This window comes from Charadrius vociferus, unplaced genomic scaffold, assembly GCF_000708025.1.
Source record: "Charadrius vociferus isolate BGI_N301 unplaced genomic scaffold, ASM70802v2 scaffold370, whole genome shotgun sequence".
Classification (NCBI taxonomy): domain Eukaryota; kingdom Metazoa; phylum Chordata; class Aves; order Charadriiformes; family Charadriidae; genus Charadrius; species Charadrius vociferus.
The window spans coordinates 3,371,535-3,389,148 of NW_009646744.1; the positions used below are offsets into that span (position 1 = coordinate 3,371,535).

The 17,614-nt window shown below is 50.9% G+C and overlaps 1 protein-coding gene across 1 annotated transcript in view; it reads right to left on the reverse strand.

The window, feature by feature from the left end:
- CXCL14 (chemokine (C-X-C motif) ligand 14) overlaps positions 1 to 6,645 on the reverse strand; it is an 8,628-nt gene extending 1,983 nt beyond the window's left edge. The window contains exons 1-3 of the mRNA XM_009891007.1: positions 6,552 to 6,645; positions 5,549 to 5,654; positions 548 to 658 (exon numbers count right to left, since the gene is read on the reverse strand). Coding sequence (XP_009889309.1) covers positions 548 to 658; positions 5,549 to 5,654; positions 6,552 to 6,615 — 281 coding nt within the window. The 5' untranslated portion in view covers positions 6,616 to 6,645. The remainder of the gene's footprint in view (positions 1 to 547; positions 659 to 5,548; positions 5,655 to 6,551) is intronic.
- Positions 6,646 to 17,614: the final 10,969 nt, after the last annotated feature.

Sequence of the window (17,614 nt, forward strand, 5' to 3'; positions counted from 1 at the left end):
AAAAAAAAAAAAAACCTGAATAAAATTCCTCTTTGCAAGGGAGAAGGTGGCAGAGCATCTTGCCAGCAAGTTGCTGTTTTTCTGGGAATAATACACGAGTTAAAGTTGGCAAAGATCTGCGTCATCAGATATTGATGATTTTGAGGTGGTGTGACAGGGCACTGTCTTCCCAGCTCTGCTGACTGCTTTCCTGATGACCGTGTGGAAGTAATTCAGCTTTTCATCTTGGCTTTTTACCCGTAGAAGGGAGGTGAGTGTACGTAAATAACTGAGAACATCAGCTGATGAATAGTTTAACAGAAAATAATTACTATTTATAGTCAGAACAGCCTAATCCTAAAATAGAAGTGAGGACTGCGTGTGGCAGGAAAGAACTAACATCAAGAACGTCCATTTATAACTGTAATTTTGGTAATGAAATACATCCTCTGTGCTGGATGGAGCATTTCCAGCGCGTGCGTTTTCCTGGGCTTTCTCTGAGCGCTGCTGATGGCCCAACTTGCCACTGAGATTTTCCCCTTCAGCCATTCAGCAAATTTGTACTTACCTGCCTTTCTCTTTCCATACTCTGTACCACTTCAGCAGTCTCACCGTGTTTTGGCGTTTGGGGTTTAAGCAGTGCTGCTGTTCCCCTCTCACCCGCGTCCACAGGGTCACGCTGCAAGGCAAGCGAGCACAGGTTACGGGAGTCGTGGCAAATACCGGTTCCCAGTTCCCACTCCAGGTAAATGCCAAAACCGGTCTGGGGGCTCACCCAGGCGGGCAGGGGAAGGGTTTCCATGCTCTCTGGTTTATGGCAGATACTTGAGTTTATTGTAGTAATATCGGAGCAGATCTTCAGCTGTTATCAATCAGCACAGTGCAATATTGTCCACCGCTATACTCGGTTGAACCAGATGAAGACTTACCCACTGTGTTTTATCAGTGAGTTTGATCTGCCTGTCTTAGATGTTTTGTTCTGAGCTTAATAGCTGATTTAATTAGGGCTCATTCAGGCAGCCACAAGGTCTTTGCATGAGAAGATGGTCCCCTTACGCTCAACAGCACGGTGTCCAAGAGAAAAGATCAGACCTGCTTCACTGATTATTTTTTTTCCATTTATTTATTTTTTATTTTTTTATTTTAGTCTGCAATATTTTAAGTACTAGCACATGGCAGAGTGCCTGTGTGCCCAACGGAATAGCTCGGAGCCCCAGCAGGCAGTGCTGGGGCTTCAGCCTCCCCTGGTCACAGGCTGATCCCTCTCCCCCTGCCACCAGCAGCCGCCTGGTGTCCCCTTATTGTCAGGACAAGAGATGCTGAGGCAAAACATGGCAAAGGTCTTCCCACGGTTTTAGGCTTCCTCCATCACTGGTTGGTCTGCCACAACCACGGTGACACGAGAGACCTGGAGCTTCTTCCCAAGAGGATGGCTTTCCAGAAACTCCGAGACTGCCGTCACTTCTCAGGGCTCAAAATCAAGCAGTTTTCCATCTTTACTATTAATTTTGTGAATTTAAAACGAAACAAAAAAACCCCAAAACTAAAACCCAACAACTTTTATTGGAATTACTCATTTTCTGGAAATATCATCCATAACAGGGAAACATGGTTTTTAGTTTAACTAAAATACTATAAAGGAATTACTTAAGGACTGCTAGAGATGTGAGTAAAATGATGGCAGAAACCCCAGAAATATCTGTGCATCCTGACGGGCTGCTTTTGTGATTTGGTTCAGAAAGGAGCGGTTTATCTTCTAGCACACGAAAAAGATCCTTCCAAACTTTCCCAGCTCACCCACCCAGTGCAGAGGGGACGGACAGGCCTGACTGGAAGTGAAGCTCTGCGTGTTGCCCGCATGAGCTCAGCGAAGGGTCTCACAACGTTTCCCATTTCAATGTTATAGAAGGTGTTCAAATAGTTCTCGCCATTCGATTAACCTTCTTCCCCGCTCCCCTTCTCTGCTCCACCTCCAACAGGTGTGAGCTAAAGACACAAAAAGACAAGGCGTAACTTTAAGTTTGCTTGCTGGGAGGACGTGGCCCGTTCCCCAAGGTGTGGGAAGGCGGTGGAAGGCCTCCAAGAGCCCCTGTGGCTGCAGATATCGGAAGGGGAAGGGTCACCGCTAAAGCTGATGGACTGTCTCTTCTCCGAGGGCATTCTCAGCCAACCCCTCTGGGGATCGGCATGTACGTGAGAAGGGGAGTTTTCCTACAGCTTTGAATGGGAGTGGAACTAAACTTTCGTCGAAGGCACAAGACATGCAAATTTTAAGGGACTTGAGGTCAGCACGATGTTTCTCCATCCAGCAACCACCTTCTTGGCTGTGCCGTCTGCACTGGCTGATGCCAGACCTTGGCTGGGTTTTCTCTTCTGGCAGACCATAGAAGGTGTTTCCAGAAAGCGATGGATAAGCTGAATCGCAGAAGGAGAGGACGAGGAGCGCTTCTGAAAAGCGGCAAGCTCTCCATTTGCACCAGAAGCAGTGAAGGACAATTCTGGATTTACTAGATCCTGTGGTCTGAGGAGGAGGAGATGCACGGTTTTCTGCTCAGGTGAACAATTGAGTCTTTTCCCAGGTTGACATGTGTTGCTTTGACATCACACGTAGGTTTTCTGCTTTGATGCTGAAGGCTGGACAGCAGAGGAGGTATTCCTAGGCCAGCCCCATGGTCCTCTGTGGTTCCCGTGCATCCCCTGGTGCTGCGGGCACAGGGTTGGGTGGTAGCATTTTTGGACACCCTGAGCTGCCTTGGCCCTGCTTTTGGGGATGCTGGCCCAGCAGACATAAGGGGATGTAACTAAGAAGAGACGCTGTGGGAGCGGATACTCTGAATGAAGAGTTCTCTGGATGGGCTGCAAGAAGCGGTTGAGAGGAATGGAGGAGGAACTGAAGCACCAGAACTCACAACTCCAGTGACATCCCTCTGGTGGGATTTGGGACATGAGCTCACTCCAGCGGTGTGCACCAAGTTGTCCCGTAGCTGCCCAGGGCTTGGTGGCTGGAGCCTTCCATGGTGTCTGAGGGTCCCTGAGCCAAAATCCTCCCCAGTACGTCCATGCCTCCAGGGCTGTGACGAGCACCCCTGGGTCAGCCTGTGACCCCCAGTGCCTCGTGCTCCCAAGCATCCCATCTGCAGGGCTGATGGGGCTGCACCTCTGCCTACAAACACCCTGTCCCCGGGGCCACAAGGGTCCTGGTTCATCCCAAGCTGGCGCAGGGACTGCCATCCACCTCGGCTGTCCCTTGAGAAAGGTTCCCAGTGGTGCCTGTTTCCCATCAGCTGCTCTCACCCCAACACGTTCCCCCCTCTTTGGGATGAGGCAATACGTGGAGGGCAGTTGGATCCTTTCAGGCAGAAAGAGTTAAACCTCCCTCCTATTTTTTTTGCTGTTTTTCCTCATTCCAGGTGACACACACACACACTGCTAGATGTACCGTGAATCTCGATAGGTTTTGACTAGGCTGAGGGCTCAGTTTAGCTGTCTCTTCCCCTGTACTACAGCTCTGCTGGGGGGCTTATGGCCAAAGACAAATTCCTTCCTAAACTACACCCCCATACCTACTTCTTCTCTGCCCAACATAGTTTATATCATGTTTTTGCTGTAAGAAAAGATACGAGAGCTTTTGAGGAGGGCAGGAGGGGAGCCAGCTTTGAGGACTCATTTTTAGCTGATCGCTGCAGCAACAAAAACTCAGTCGCGGGAATTTAGCTCTTCTGTGCTTTGTCCAGGGACTCATGGATCAATTGGTTTGCGGAGTATTAATTTCAGTTTGCTTTCAGTGCTGCCTTCAGACGGCATTAGGGTAGCTGGAAAGGCAGTGCCGGCAGCGACAGCGGTGGGACAGCCCTGTCCCCACAGCCCCTGCAAACCCAGGGACACCCTCCGGGCTTGAATAGCATCGCTCGGCATCTGCGTAGCTATCCAGCTGGGAGAGCGACCCGCTCGTGGACAGCATTCCAGCTTTCCCGACTTCCTGATTGAAAGCAAAATGTTGCGTTAATGAGATTTATTTTATACCCGCCGGGCCACCAGCTGCTTTCGGGCAAATGCCTGGAGTGGGACGCAAAGAGCAGGGACACCCTCCGGGCTTGAATAGCATCGCTCGGCATCTGCGTAGCTATCCAGCTGGGAGAGCGACCCGCTCGTGGACAGCATTCCAGCTTTCCCGACTTCCTGATTGAAAGCAAAATGTTGCGTTAATGAGATTTATTTTATACCCGCCGGGCCACCAGCTGCTTTCGGGCAAATGCCTGGAGTGGGACGCAAAGAGGTAGTGCCCCTCTACGCCATCCGTCTGCTATTGAAAGGTCAAAGCAAACAAAGTAAAGCTGCAAGGAACTGATTCGGGCGGTGATGCTCTGCAAGCATTCTTCTGTTCAGGTCACCATCAGCTGATTTGGGCTTCAAAAAGGTGGGTGTGATGTCCCCTGAGCTAAGCGTTGCTCGCAGTGACTCTGGTGTAAATCTGGAGGGTGCCTAAGGAAGCTTGGCTCTCCGTTCCTCCTCCAGACGCCCTCCGCCGCGCATGGAGAGCCATTTCAGCGTGGGCAGGACCAGGCTCCTGTGGTACCTCCTCGGTTGTGCCAGTCAGATGGGCAGGATTTGGCCCCATGGGCATTACAAAGCGCCGGAGGTGGTACCCGGCTCGGCTGGACAGGACTCAGATCCTGCTGTTAAAGCACTTTTCTAAGATATTAAGCGAACGGCAAACGTTCAGTGAGGGAGCACAAACGCTGGAGTAAGTCAGTCCTTGGTGTTCCGGTGGTGTGGCTGCTCCTGGGACCCTTTTTTCCCTCCCTTAGGTGGCAGAGGGGCTTGGTGCAGTCTTCTCGGCTAATCTGTCCTTCCTGGTCCTTATCCAGCCCCACACGCTGGTTGGATGCTGCTTTGTCGGAGGATCTTAAGATATCCAAAACAGGACAGAAAAAAAAACCCCACAAACCATCTTAAAATCTAAAATAACCCCCTCCTTTTGAGCCGGTCATCAGGGATGTCAAAAATCCCCGTAGCTGCCTCGGTTCGGTTAGTCACTACATCGCTTTGAGATCTCACGGCGGCATCGGTCACGGCTCGCGGTGAGACGGGCAGGCGAGCGGTTCCTGTGCTGGGTAATCCCATCGAATGCGAGGGGATGGCTCTGGTACAACGCAGGCGAAAATCTGACTCTGGTTGGGATAACTCTTCCTCGCAGAAACCACCACGGACCAAACTCCGCTCGTGTTCTTATTCTGCGTGCCCAGAACAACTTGAGTACATAGTTCTGGATTTTACAGCAGCCCGAAGTAGGATTTGTCCCTGTCTTCCCTTGAACTAATGATTATCCTTTTATTACTACCCGTTCCGTAAATATTTCTTGGAGCAAAAAGAATTGTGTCGAAAAATGATAGCTGGGTTTTTGGTCAGAGTTGCACATTTTATTGCATCTGATAGAGCAAATAACTATTCCCAGAAATTAGCATGCCGGGGCACGAGAAAAACAAAGAACAAAGAGGGAACTTGCAGTATAAGGTAAAGCAATTCAGCTGACAGGGAAACGGAAAGCAATAAATGAAGGAAAACTTACATAATCATCTCTTCCACGCAAAACGGGTACCTCGGTTTTATTTCCAGCTTCCGTACGTTAGAGAATCTTATTTTAGGACCTTTTCTTGAACATTTGCACTTTACCCCTACAAGAGAAAGCATTTTCTCATGTGCCTGCAAAGCCTCCTGCATACCAAGTGTCCCTTCCCCGCCAGCCGGTGTGCGCACACAAACTTCGCGTCGCTCTTTCAAGCCTCGCTGGGAAAAGCTGAATTTTGTAATACTGTTCAGCTTAAAAAAAAAAAAAAGTATTTTCTTTGCTTTATCCCAGGAAAAGGTAGTGGCTCTCTGGGATATATGGTTTAGAGCACTATATTTGTTCTGAGGCTTAGTAAATGAGAGAGCTTTTTAAAGTGCACCTGCTGTGACTAAATGTAATTGTATTTAACAAAAGGAAATGAAAGAGTCAGAACTTGCTTTAAAACTCAGCAAGCAAACGCACACCTCGGCTACCTTCTCATTCACTCGCGTCTCTCTTGGACTTTGTGGGACTTTCAGTCCTTTCTCCTCGCACAGATGCTGGGGTGCGTTCGCAGCCAGACAAAAGCTGAGTGGATTTTAACCGTTGTTTTTGTGCACGGCAGAAAATGCACACCGACGCGCTGGGTGGAATTTGTGCTACCGCCTCAAATCCGACTCTGCTCTATTTTCCCTGTGAAAACCACCCTCCCTTTCGAAGGAGGTATTTGAGCTATTCTATTCCTGAATAACAGCGAACGCGGTGTGACCTCCCACACCGTGAGTTGGGGCTATTTCACTTGCAACGAAGACGCAACTTTGTCGCGTGTATTTTTACCTCTCTTTCCACCTCTAAAAAACTCACAGCTACCTTACGCACGGATCCAATACATCTCTTTTCCCAACATGCAGGGGACAGCGAAATCCGACTGGGGGCTACCAGGAGGCAAATAAAATCATTGGAAAAGCAACCCCCTGGAAAAGAGGTTTACGTGGAGGGGGGGGAGAGGAATAAACCAACTTACCTTCCGCGCTGGCCAAGCACATGGCGATGAACAGCAGGAGCAAAGCTGCTGTCAGGAGCTTCATGGTGAGAGCCAGCCGGTACCCAACGGCACGCCGGGGATGTTAACGGGTTTTCTCCCTTCGGCTTTGTCCCCCCGGTCCGCGGGGATGGATGTCGCCGGGGAGAGGACAGCGGAGAGCGGATCCCGGTGGGGCTGATGCCTTGTCGCCCTGCCTGCGCCCTGCCTGCGCTCTGCCGCTTTCCTCTCCTTGTCCTCTTTTAAAACCGCTCCCGCTGCCCTTGCTCCCGGCTCATTAATATGCAGAGCAACTCCGCGGCTCCCTCCGCTTCCTCAGCCCCGGCGGGGACGAAAAGGGGGGGGGACCGGCACCCTGCTGCCACTCCTGTGCCCCGGAGAGGGGGGGGACGACACACACATCCCTCCTTCATCCCGCCCTGAGCATCCCGGGGGCGGGCGATGGGGCGGCGGGTCCTGTCCCTGCCCAGCTGGGACATTTCTCGCCGGGAGGAGGTTTGCTGGTGGGGGGGGGAGGCTGGGGAGGTGGTGGTAGTGGTGTGTATTTGTATGAATGGAGCTGCTAAGTTGGGGGGGGGGGAAACCCAAACCGCTTGCGAGCGCGCCACGCTCCGCAGAAATTCCCATGTGCCTCAGAAATCAGATTTGGAGAAGTCTCACCTGGGGAGGGGTGTCACCTCTTGACTTTAATATTATTTTCTAGCTTTAACAGGCTTCCAAATCTAAAAGAAACCTCTGTGAATTAAAGGGGGGGTGGGGTGGATTCCAAAGAGTATTGTTAGGTGGGTTTAGCATGTGGAATGTTTCAGGAAATAAGATCAATTTTGGGTTGCTTTAATGAACGCTCCAGCAATGATCTGCTCTGTGAAGAACAGGGTAGCAACACGCAGGAACTTCACGGATGTAACTACACGTTCCCTCTCCCTCGTAGAGTCTGTTTCTGATTTCAGTAACAGCTAAAAGAGCATCTTTAAAATCCAGATTCCAGATTTTTGCCTGCGTAACTGAAACGGGTGAAGATCAGAGTCAGGTCTCTGATCTCTTTCGTAGTAATATATTCAAAACAGATTGCAGATAAATGCCTCTGCTGATCCCTGGTTCATCTCAGCCCCTCTCCCAACATACCGCCGCCCACGTTCCCCGCTCACGCACCCATCCCCATTACTAAAAACCGACCGAAACCAGCCATCCTGCCAGTTGGGGCAGCGCTTGGGAAGGACGCTCCACGCACTCCCCGGCTCCGCTTGCATTTTAAGTTTCCCACATGGCTTCGTTCCTGCCGGCTCCCATTGGCAGCCGCCATCCCCACCGCGTTCCCGGCCCGGCTGTTGGCAAGCCGCGAGTACAGCCCTACCGCACACAGCCTGCACGTTGCGCACAGGCAGCGCAGGCAGCTGCCTTGTTCCTGGCCCTGGGTTTCATGCGAGACGTGCCGTGCCGACACGCCGGGAACAGCCTGCCTCCGCTGCCCGCCATGGGATGGGGAAGAAGGGGCGGGCGGCACATTTGGGGACAAGGCTGCGGGGGGGCGGGGGGGGGAGAGGCCAACGTGGCCGGGAGTTTTTGGGGTGAAAGCCCTATTCCCCGGAGGGTTTGTGCGGCTGCTGTTGGTGCGATGGGGCAGGGGAGGGGGGGTGGAATGATAGTTTTTCTTGTGCTTTGGGGCGTTTGCACTGCACAGCTCTAAACCAGCTCCCGAGGGTCTCGTTGCACCCTGCTGGGGAGGTTTTGGGGTCTGTGTTGTTAAATGCCAACGGGACTAAACAGAGAGGTTCGTTCCACAGCCTGGTGATAAAAATGAGCACCTGAGGCACAGCATATCTCTGTTCAAACCTTGGAAAGAAATTGTCATTACCCAGTTCCTCGTACGAGGAAGAAAAAACTGCAGGAGGGCAGAAAAGGCTTATTTCGGAGTGACTGTTGGCTGGGTGGGGAGGATGCTCGTTGGGCATCGGGGAGACTCGGCTTCAACAAACTCATCCAGGGCGGTAATCCTGCCCTGCTGCGGCTCGGGGTACCTCCCTCCTCGGCAGCCTCTTCTCTGCTGTGCGCAGGAACGGTCTCGGGGGAAACTGTGGGAAGGAAAAGCCTTTTTCCCTCCCCCTCTGCTAATAAAAATTTGGGTGCAGCCTTAGCTGACGGCAATTTGAACTTCCCCCAACTCATGTACAGGCTGGAGAAAAACCGAAGGAAATTCTCGAGCTTTCCAAAAGCGAATCCCCTCTTCTTGTACGAGTCTTGCTCACGCTGAAAGAGCCAAGCTTATTAGCAATTAAATAAGCAAAGTGCTGCTTTAGTTCCAATTTAAATGCAGAAATGGATGTATTTGAGGTGTGTGTAAATACGGTAACTGCTCACTATGCACCCGAGCAGTTCAGCGTCTTTATGCCAAGCGCTGGCTTTGATAGTAATTATTTCTGAGAGCTCAAAGGTGTCTCTTGCCTGGTGTGACAGATTTTGGTGGCCACGTACAGCTGTCTCTGACACCTGCTCTATCTCAAAATGATGATCACAGAAGAGGAAGAAGTTTTAGACAAAGGCTTTGAGGGAAAGGAACCGTATATGGAATTCAGCACAGTCTGCCCCCCAAAAAAACCCTGATAATCCAGATATATTTTCTGTATGCATGCGTACGCCGAGGTGCTCAGCATACGCTGGTGCTTCGTGCGCCTGCTGTATCTCCAGCAGATCTGTTAAGCCTCGGCAAACGTGTTTCGGCAAGCAGCCGGCGTTTCAGGCGGTTGGGGAGGGCTGCGCCGGGCGAGCCGCGGGGTGAGCGCCGGTCGAAGCATCCATTTCAACCCTCCACAAAGCCGCCCGATCGCATAGTAATTAATCAGGGCTTGGATTGTGCCCCCCGCCACAAAAGGAGCGTTTCAGAGCAGGCGGAGTCATCAGGGTGTAGCTGTTGTCCTCAGCTCTGCAGGTGGGACGTGCTCGGGGAGCCGTGCTGTCCCCAGGGGAGCACAACCATACCTGTGCACGTAGCGTGTCGCCCGCTTTCTCCGGCTAATTAGAGGGGCATTGTTGCTGGTGAAAGGTCTGTCGTTTCATCTTATTAATTATTCTTTTCAGGTCTCTGCCCCAGCATAAGGCTCCCTGGCAAACCAAGGGTGAAGCCTGGCTTTGCCTCGAAGGGTAAGACCTGGTGGGACCAGCGGTGATTTGCCACCCCCAGGAGGGGGGTTTGCAGCACGGGGGGCAGGCGTGAGTGGTTGTCTCTTCCTAAAACACCTCAAGTGCCATGTTCAGTTTTGGGCTCCTCACGACAAGAAAGACATAGAGGTTCTGGAGCGTGTCCAGAGAAGGGCAGCGGAGGTGTGAGGGGTCTGGAGCACACGTCTGGTGAGGAGCGGCTGAGGGCCCTGGGGGTGTGCAGCCTGGAGAAGAGGAGGCTGAGGGGTGACCTTCTCGCTCTCCACAGCTCCCTGACAGGAGGGGGTAGCGAGGGGGGGGGCGGTCTCTGCTCCCAAGGAACAGGTGGTGGGACAAGAGGAAATAGCCTCAAGTTGTGCCAGAGGAGGTTTAGATTGGATATTGCAAAAAATTTCTTCACTGAAAGGGCTGTCAAACAGGCTGTCCAGGGCAGTAGTGGAGTCTCCATCCCTGGATGGGTAGACATGGTGCTGAGGGACATGGTTTAGTGGTGGTTTTGGCAGGGTTAGGTTGGTTGTTGGACTCAATGATCTTTAAGGTCCCTTCCAACCCAGACCATTCTATGACTCTAAAATAAGAAAGAAGAGGTTTAGCAATGGGATTAGCATTCGAAACAAAATCTTCACCATTTTTGGCCGCCTGGAAGTAGATATGTTTCATGCTGAGTACAACATGTAGCTGAGCTGGAGCAAAACATTTGTGCTCTAAGACATGGAGACAAACCCCAGACACACACTGGCCATCCTGGAGGCCTTTTGAAACAGGAGCTATTGGAACAGAGCAGCTCACCCCCAAAATAAACAGTGTCGGAGTGAAAACAGGAGGGCTCCAGATGAGCCGTTGGGTCCTCCAGGGCAAGGACATTTGTGTCTGAAACAAGACACAAGATTTGGATGGGGTCTGTGCCCTGATGGGGCATGGAAGAGCCTTGGGTGAGGCTCTTCCTCCCACTGAGGGTGCACATGACGTCCTGACCTACCACACAGAGACGATCCCTTAGATATTTCTCTGCATCCCAGGGACCAGCAGATATACTATTACGATTGTTGCCATTATTAGAAATACTTCAGTATTGCTGGTTTCGGTTCTGCTGGTTATTTCGAATGCAGGATGAGCTATGATTTGGATTAACTGTCCTTCAGACTGTCAGAGCGTTTCAGACGAGGCAGATGAAGATGCCAGCCAGCGTGAGAAATCTTTGTAAAACGGCCATGAAACCGAAGCTGCTTAGTGCTGTTGAGGCAAAGTGATGCGAATGGCTCATCTGAGTTTAATGGATAAGAATATCCCAACCAGCCTGTTGAGGAGATTAACCATTTGAAGTGATATGACATAATCCCTGCGTATCGTGTCAGGAGTTTGGGAGAGGAATTAGACTTAAAATGCTCCCTAGAAAATTCAGCATTAAGGTGAAGGTGCACAGATGCGATGTGTGTTGTGTGTAGCTTTTTTTTTTTCCTGCGTGCCACACTTCAGTTTCTGCGCCGTTTTGGTATCGTAACCGTTTTGCGTTCGGCACCAGCTGCCATGTGTTACATGGGAGAGATGGCGTGAGCCTCCTGCAGCGCACGGGCCCTCGGCCCTTGCCACACAGCAAATAGAAAACTCAATCCCAAGCTTGAAGCGAGGGGAGAATTGCTTCACATTTCGGGAAGGCGTTGCAAACCTTCTCCCGCCGTGCTGTCCTTAGTCAGCGGAGGATGTGCTACACACTGTGGTCAAGTCCGTGTTTTCACCTTTAGCTCTAAATGACCTCTTTCTTCCCTCAATAGCCCCGAACAGTAGTTGTGTCATCCTCGCCTGTGTTTGTCTATCGTAAGTTGAAAGTCAAAGCTTTGGATTTCGTCTTTGGTCTCTGCAAACATGAAACATATTTCAGGGAAAACAGCTGTGTTCCCTTCTGTGGAGTTTCACAACGGATGAATTCTGCAAAATAAGGCTTGTATTGTTGTTGCAGTCGCTGCTTTCTTTTGATATTTCCTTTTTATTTTTATTTCCATGATGAGATTAAATTCTAGACGCTGCTCCTTCTCTCGGGAATAGTTTTAAGGCATAGACTTAAATTATTCACCAAGAAGGATTTTTTGCTGAGATGAGAATGAATAGGTCGGATCCGGGACTGTTGTCAGGGCTTGGAACCGTTTGAAGCTCTTCACCATGAATCATTAAAAAGGGCTGCAATAACGTGGCAAAACAGAGAACCGGCTTTTTGTGTAGGTGATCTGAGAATCACCTTTAGATATGTACAAAAGGATTAATCCTGCCTGTGGCTTTTTACGTTGAGAAAAGAGTAAGTTGTGTTTCATTTCCTACTGACTCATTTCCTTGCGTGCTACAACTTACCGTCGGTTTTCACGTGCAAGTACAGTTTATGCTTCGTACAATTTTCTTAATAGGCATCTCAACTGAGAATGGTTGTAGGTATTATTTTGTGCTTAATCTTGCAGCGAGTTGGATCCTTTTTTGTTATCCACCCTGACGCTTGCTACAGTGTAGAGGGAATAATGCGACGGAAAGAAAGGCAATTTGTTTGATCTGACTCAGTCACATTCCTTATAGTGACGGCCAAAGCCCTGAGAAGTCTCCGTGGTGTTGGGCAGGATGAGAGCTGCTTGGGACAGGGACGCGGACAGCACCAGCACTGTCTTCATCATTGTGTTCTCCCTTTCCATTTTGTTTTTCAGTCCTTGGTGTGGGACTGCGAGCGCTTGGGCAAGAATGCTGCGGTAGTCCTCAGACATCCAGTTAGAGCATCGCACTGGCCGAATAACACCAGGGCAATTGGTTGGAAAACCTTTCTTGTTGCCCCAGAATTGGCAACTAATTGTGCTGTCCTGATTTGCTCATCACATCTCTTTCTGTGTGGGGGTAGTCTTGGGCAATCTGTGGGTGCCAGCTTTTCAGATGAAAGGCTTTTGGGATAGAATAGGGTGTTACTGTATGTAATAAACTGCAGGCAGCCTCTCTCTGCGCTATTAATGCCGCTTCTCTGAAAAGAAGTGGCTCCGCTGCCAACACATCCACATTCAAAAGCCCGGGGAATCTGAAAAGCGAACCAAAAGGTGTTTTATATTTGCAAGAGAATAGGGCCAAATGAGATCAGCACGCGAATAAGTTTCTAATCCAGTCCCAGATGCGCTCTTACCGAGATGGAGGGCTGTGGCAGCGAGAGCCACAATCAATCAGGCAGGAGAAAATCCATTCCTGGCCCTTCTCCTTTGCACAGCTCGGCAGAGCCGGGCATAATTTCAAACCCTTCCAGGGACAGCAGGAACGTGGTTTGACATCTACCATGGGGACTCAGCACATCCACCTTCCTTCAGCACTGTTCCCCATGGGGTGAGAGTCCTTTGGGAGAGCTGGCACCCACATTGCAATGGTTTTATGGGCCTTAATTCAAGGAAATTGAGGTTGTGGGGGAGAAGGCAGCGATACTTTGAACCATTTGTGGTGTAGGAGACTATTTACCGTGAGTTACAGCAGCAGGAGTAGCGCCCATGTGCCCTGTTGGCACCCTGGACAGGAGGTGCGGTGTCTGGTGGCCAACAGCCACCGCAGTGGTGACAGCCCTGTGCCAGTGGATGTGGCAGCAGGGTCATGTTTGCAGCTATCTGGGGTCTTTTTGCAAAGCCCTGGCGAGGTGGGGCTTTCCTGTTGTCTTTTAGGAGGGCTCTTGCATCAAAAAGTTGAAGACATAAAACGTTGGATACATGCAAAATTGCAGAAGCAGAGCCATGTGGCAGAGGTGAGGACCACCCCACCGCTGCCCTCCCTCCCTGTCTGCCCGCTGCCTGCCCGCACTCCTCTCCTTGCTGGAGGCTCGTCCGTGTGTCCCCCATGCTCTGCACCGTGTGTCCCCCATGCTCTGCACCTCTCTCCACAAGTTCCCAACCTGCACAAATCCCCTTCGCAAGGTCACTCTGTGCCATCTCCATGCCAGGAGCATCTCATGGCCTGGTCCGTCACCTGTCTGGTGGCGTCCAGGCAGGGAGCTGCCCTGGGGACCCCCACGTACAAGGGGATGACTGGGAAGGGGATGACTTGCCCACTAGGAAGAGGCAATGACTACCACCGTATGTTTTATGGTTCCTCTGTCTCTGGTGGCTCCTGGCTTCTTTTTTTGGACTTGTGGCTTTACATTTCCAAAAGAAAAACACCCTAAAAAAACCCCAAACCGGCACAAAACTCTGTGGGTGTGTGAATGCAGCACTCAATGGAGGGTCTGCAGACTTTGGGAGGTTTCTTTATGAGGGTGCTCCGGGCTAACTATGAGCTGTTCACACTTGTCCAGTAACCACAGCAACAAAACTCCCCAGAACCAAGAATTAAAGCCATTAGATAAAAATGCCCGTAATTTAGAGTGATTAAGTACGGAGGTAAATCATCTGACGGCGTCTCCCGTGATGGCAGGCGGATGGAGCATGCAGGAGTGCCCGTGGTGCAACGGGAGGTGGGTGCACACAGGCGCGGGAGCGTGGGGACCAGGCACCATGGCGGTACCCGGTCTGGCTTGGGCATGAAGCCACAGCATCTGTAGGTGCCTGTGGGGCTCTGTAGGATTTCTTCCCCCCCACCTTAGCACTTTCTGTACTGTGCAAAAAGCCCTTGCAAGCTTAACGCAGCCCTGTCTCCCGCCGACAGGATGGGTGCTCGCCATCCCTGTTCGTTTGCTGCTGAGCTGTGTGTTAGTAATGACGGGAATTTTTCATATGCTGATTTTTCCCCCCCCTTGGGATAGAAAACATATGTAATGTCTTTAAAAATAAATAAAATGTATGACCTAACAACGCAGACTTTGAATATTTGATGGAAGATCAGTAGGCTGCAATCAATCATAAAATGAGGTTTTTCTTCTGAGTAATAAATATGTTAATTATTTTATCTATTCCGATAAAAGCTTAATTACCATAGCACTTGGGGGAGGAGGGGGTATAGTTGTTATGCCCAGTTTTCCTAAGAAAATCAGTTCATTCCACAAATAAAACAACCGGCATTTCTGCAGGTAAACCAAGCGACGTTCCTGCTGGCACAGCCCGAGCCTGGCTGCAGCAGAAGCTCCTCTCTGCATCTTCCACCTCCCTTTGTCCGGGGGGCTCTACAGCATCCTCCTTCCCAATTTAACTGGGCTCTGCACCTTTCCCGGCAGTGGTATAATCAGGAAGGACTTGGTGGAGAGTGCCTCATTGCTCCGAGCCCTTCTCAGGCTGGATTTGCCCACTTTTTTTGTAGGCTCTCCACCTGGTTGCACGCCCCAGGGTGACTCCTCCACGCCACCCACGTCTCCATCATGTGTGCTGTGGGTGGGCAGCAGAAAAGTCGGGCCAAGCGCTCCGCAGCCCAGTTTGCCAGCAAATACTCTGAGTCCATCACTCCCTAAAAACAGGGTGGTTCAGCCAGGATTGCGGATGCTCAACGGGATGAGGACGGGGAGGGGGTCACTGAGGTGCAGCATCCCCCTCCTCCTTGCACCTCGGGAACCCCCTCCTGCTTTGGCCGGTGCTGAGGGTGCCCTCACCAAGGATGGCTAAAGCATGGAAAATTCACGCTGTGCTTTATCGCGCTCTCACATCCCTGAGCAGGCAGATGTGAGTTTTTTGGTTTTTTATTAATAATCCAAAAAATCACCCAAGGATGGCACATTGGAGAACTGATGCGGTGAAGAAGCACTGTTTTTTTGTTGTTGAAATTAAATGAGAAATCAGCTAGAGAACAAGGCAGGGCTGATGAAACCTATAAATGCCAAATACAATGATGTCGTGGGGCTGCGCATCAGCGGCAGGACTGGGACGGGGACTGACAAACTGGTGGTGCAGCCTCTGCTCTCTACTCGGTGCTTTAGGTGTCTCCCCCAAATTCAGGGCTTCGCCGCTTTCACTCTCGGGGACAAAAATATGTCCGGCTCGTGATTCTTTCCAAAGGCCTTTGGCAGCTTCTCCTGACAGTTGGCTGTTTCTGAAAAGGCAGGCAGTTGTTGCTAAAGCGATTTGGAAGCAGAAGTGGTGCTCTGGAGCCCTAATGCTGCCGGAGGGGGTTAGTGCCCGAGGGTGTCCCCGTTGCGGATGGGGCTGGCTTTGCACTAGCGGCTCACCTTTGAAAGGAGACACCGGGAGGCTGGTGGGAAGTACCCCTCCATCCTTCCCTTTGTCCCTTGTGTCAGAGCATCGCTCTGTCCCCAGGAAAATTTTGGAGAAACTCAACGGCCAGCGCTACTTTGGGTACACGCTAAGGATTACACAAGCATCTGCCCCATTCCGGAGAGCTCCCCACATCGCAGTGGCTTGAAAGAGAATTTTGGAGCAGCTGAATTGTATAGAAATGGACGTGTCTTTATGGATGTTCCCTGAGATTAGGGTACCTGAGAGTTAATATGAATTTCAATCAAGAAGACATTAAGGAGGGCAGAGGGAAAACAGATTAGCTGTCCTCTTGCCTTGCTCTAGAAGATGAGACAATGAGAGAATGTGATGAGATCAATGGAAAAATAAAAGGAAATGAGAAATCAAAGGAAATGCTGCTTTACAGGTTATTTCATATGGCGAGTTGGGAAATTTTTCCCTTCAGGGGATCAAATATTCTCTTATATTTTTAACAGAGCTGGATAACTCGTGACTGCAAAGATGAAACCCATGATAGATTCTGATGCCCCGCAGGGATTCAGAAGGAAACAATCCATTTCAGGTACAAGCGGTGGGACGCTGCTGGATGTCCCCTCCTTTGATGCCCTTCAGAAACCACGCAGAACTGCAGCGGCTGCCAGAGCGTGGCTTCCCGCAGGGTTTGAGCTCCGGGTTATCAGAGCCGTGAGTCAGGGCACATCCTAACAGCTACGTCGACTGATGGATAGCAGCATCTCAGGGAGCCCGAGCTGCCCACACCCTCCTTCTCCAGGCCCTTTAACAAAGCAGCATTGCAGACGCTCAAAACCAACACCGAGAAAAGGATCTCTGTCCTTCCCTTTCAACACTTCTGCAGTGCTTCTGGAGTCACAGTCCTCATGCCTTTAAACAGATCCTTTCTGGGATTTCAGATTTGCCGTGGGTTTTGGCATTTATGTCCTAACCGACTTGCCCTCTGAGATAGAAGTACTTTCCGTAAGGCCTCATCCCCAGCAGTAGTAGCTCTGGTCCCCACGTTTCCCCGGAGGCCAGATGTGGTTTTGTTTCTTCTTGTTTGAAAGCAGATCGCTGTGCCCGCTTCATAGCTCCGGGGCATCGCTGTGCCCTGCATGTGTCCTACACTCCCACGGCTTCTTCTGCACCCACCGAACCTCTGCCCATCTGGGAATCGATGGGAAAAGACTTGCACTGAAGACTGAAAAAAATAATCTCCATGTTCTCGGGTAAAGGGCTGGTTGCCCCCTCCTTTTGGCGCTGGCAGTCAGCGGTTGGTGGTGGGCTCCAGCCGGCACTGGCCTCCTGTGAGCGAAGGTTCGGGGTTTTTTTGCAGCCACATGCTGCTGCCAAAGCCAACTCCTCTCCCTGTGTGCACAAAGAGTCCGGCTTTGCTCCTGCCCTGGTGTACAAGCCCCCAGTTTGAAGCCTCGACCAGCTGGCTGGTAGCGGCAGAGTGCTGCCGGAGGCCAAAATTAATGATTTATCTTTGCGCTACTGCCATAGTTTCTTAAGACTGAGGTCTTTCTAATTAACCACTTCACCATCATCCGTTCTTCATTAGGATTTATATCTCTGGTGCTTTGTACGTGTTTGCTGGGGATATCAGCTAGATTAGGCACTGGTTTCCCTTCCCAAGCATCTTGGTGGGCTTTTCTTTCCCCTTAGCAATGAATTTGGCCGTGCCACGCAGCACCTCTTCCCCGTGCCGTAGCCAACTTTCCATTAGATGTGGCGCTTTGGCGACACGGGAGCCCCGTTTTAGCAGGAAGAATACCC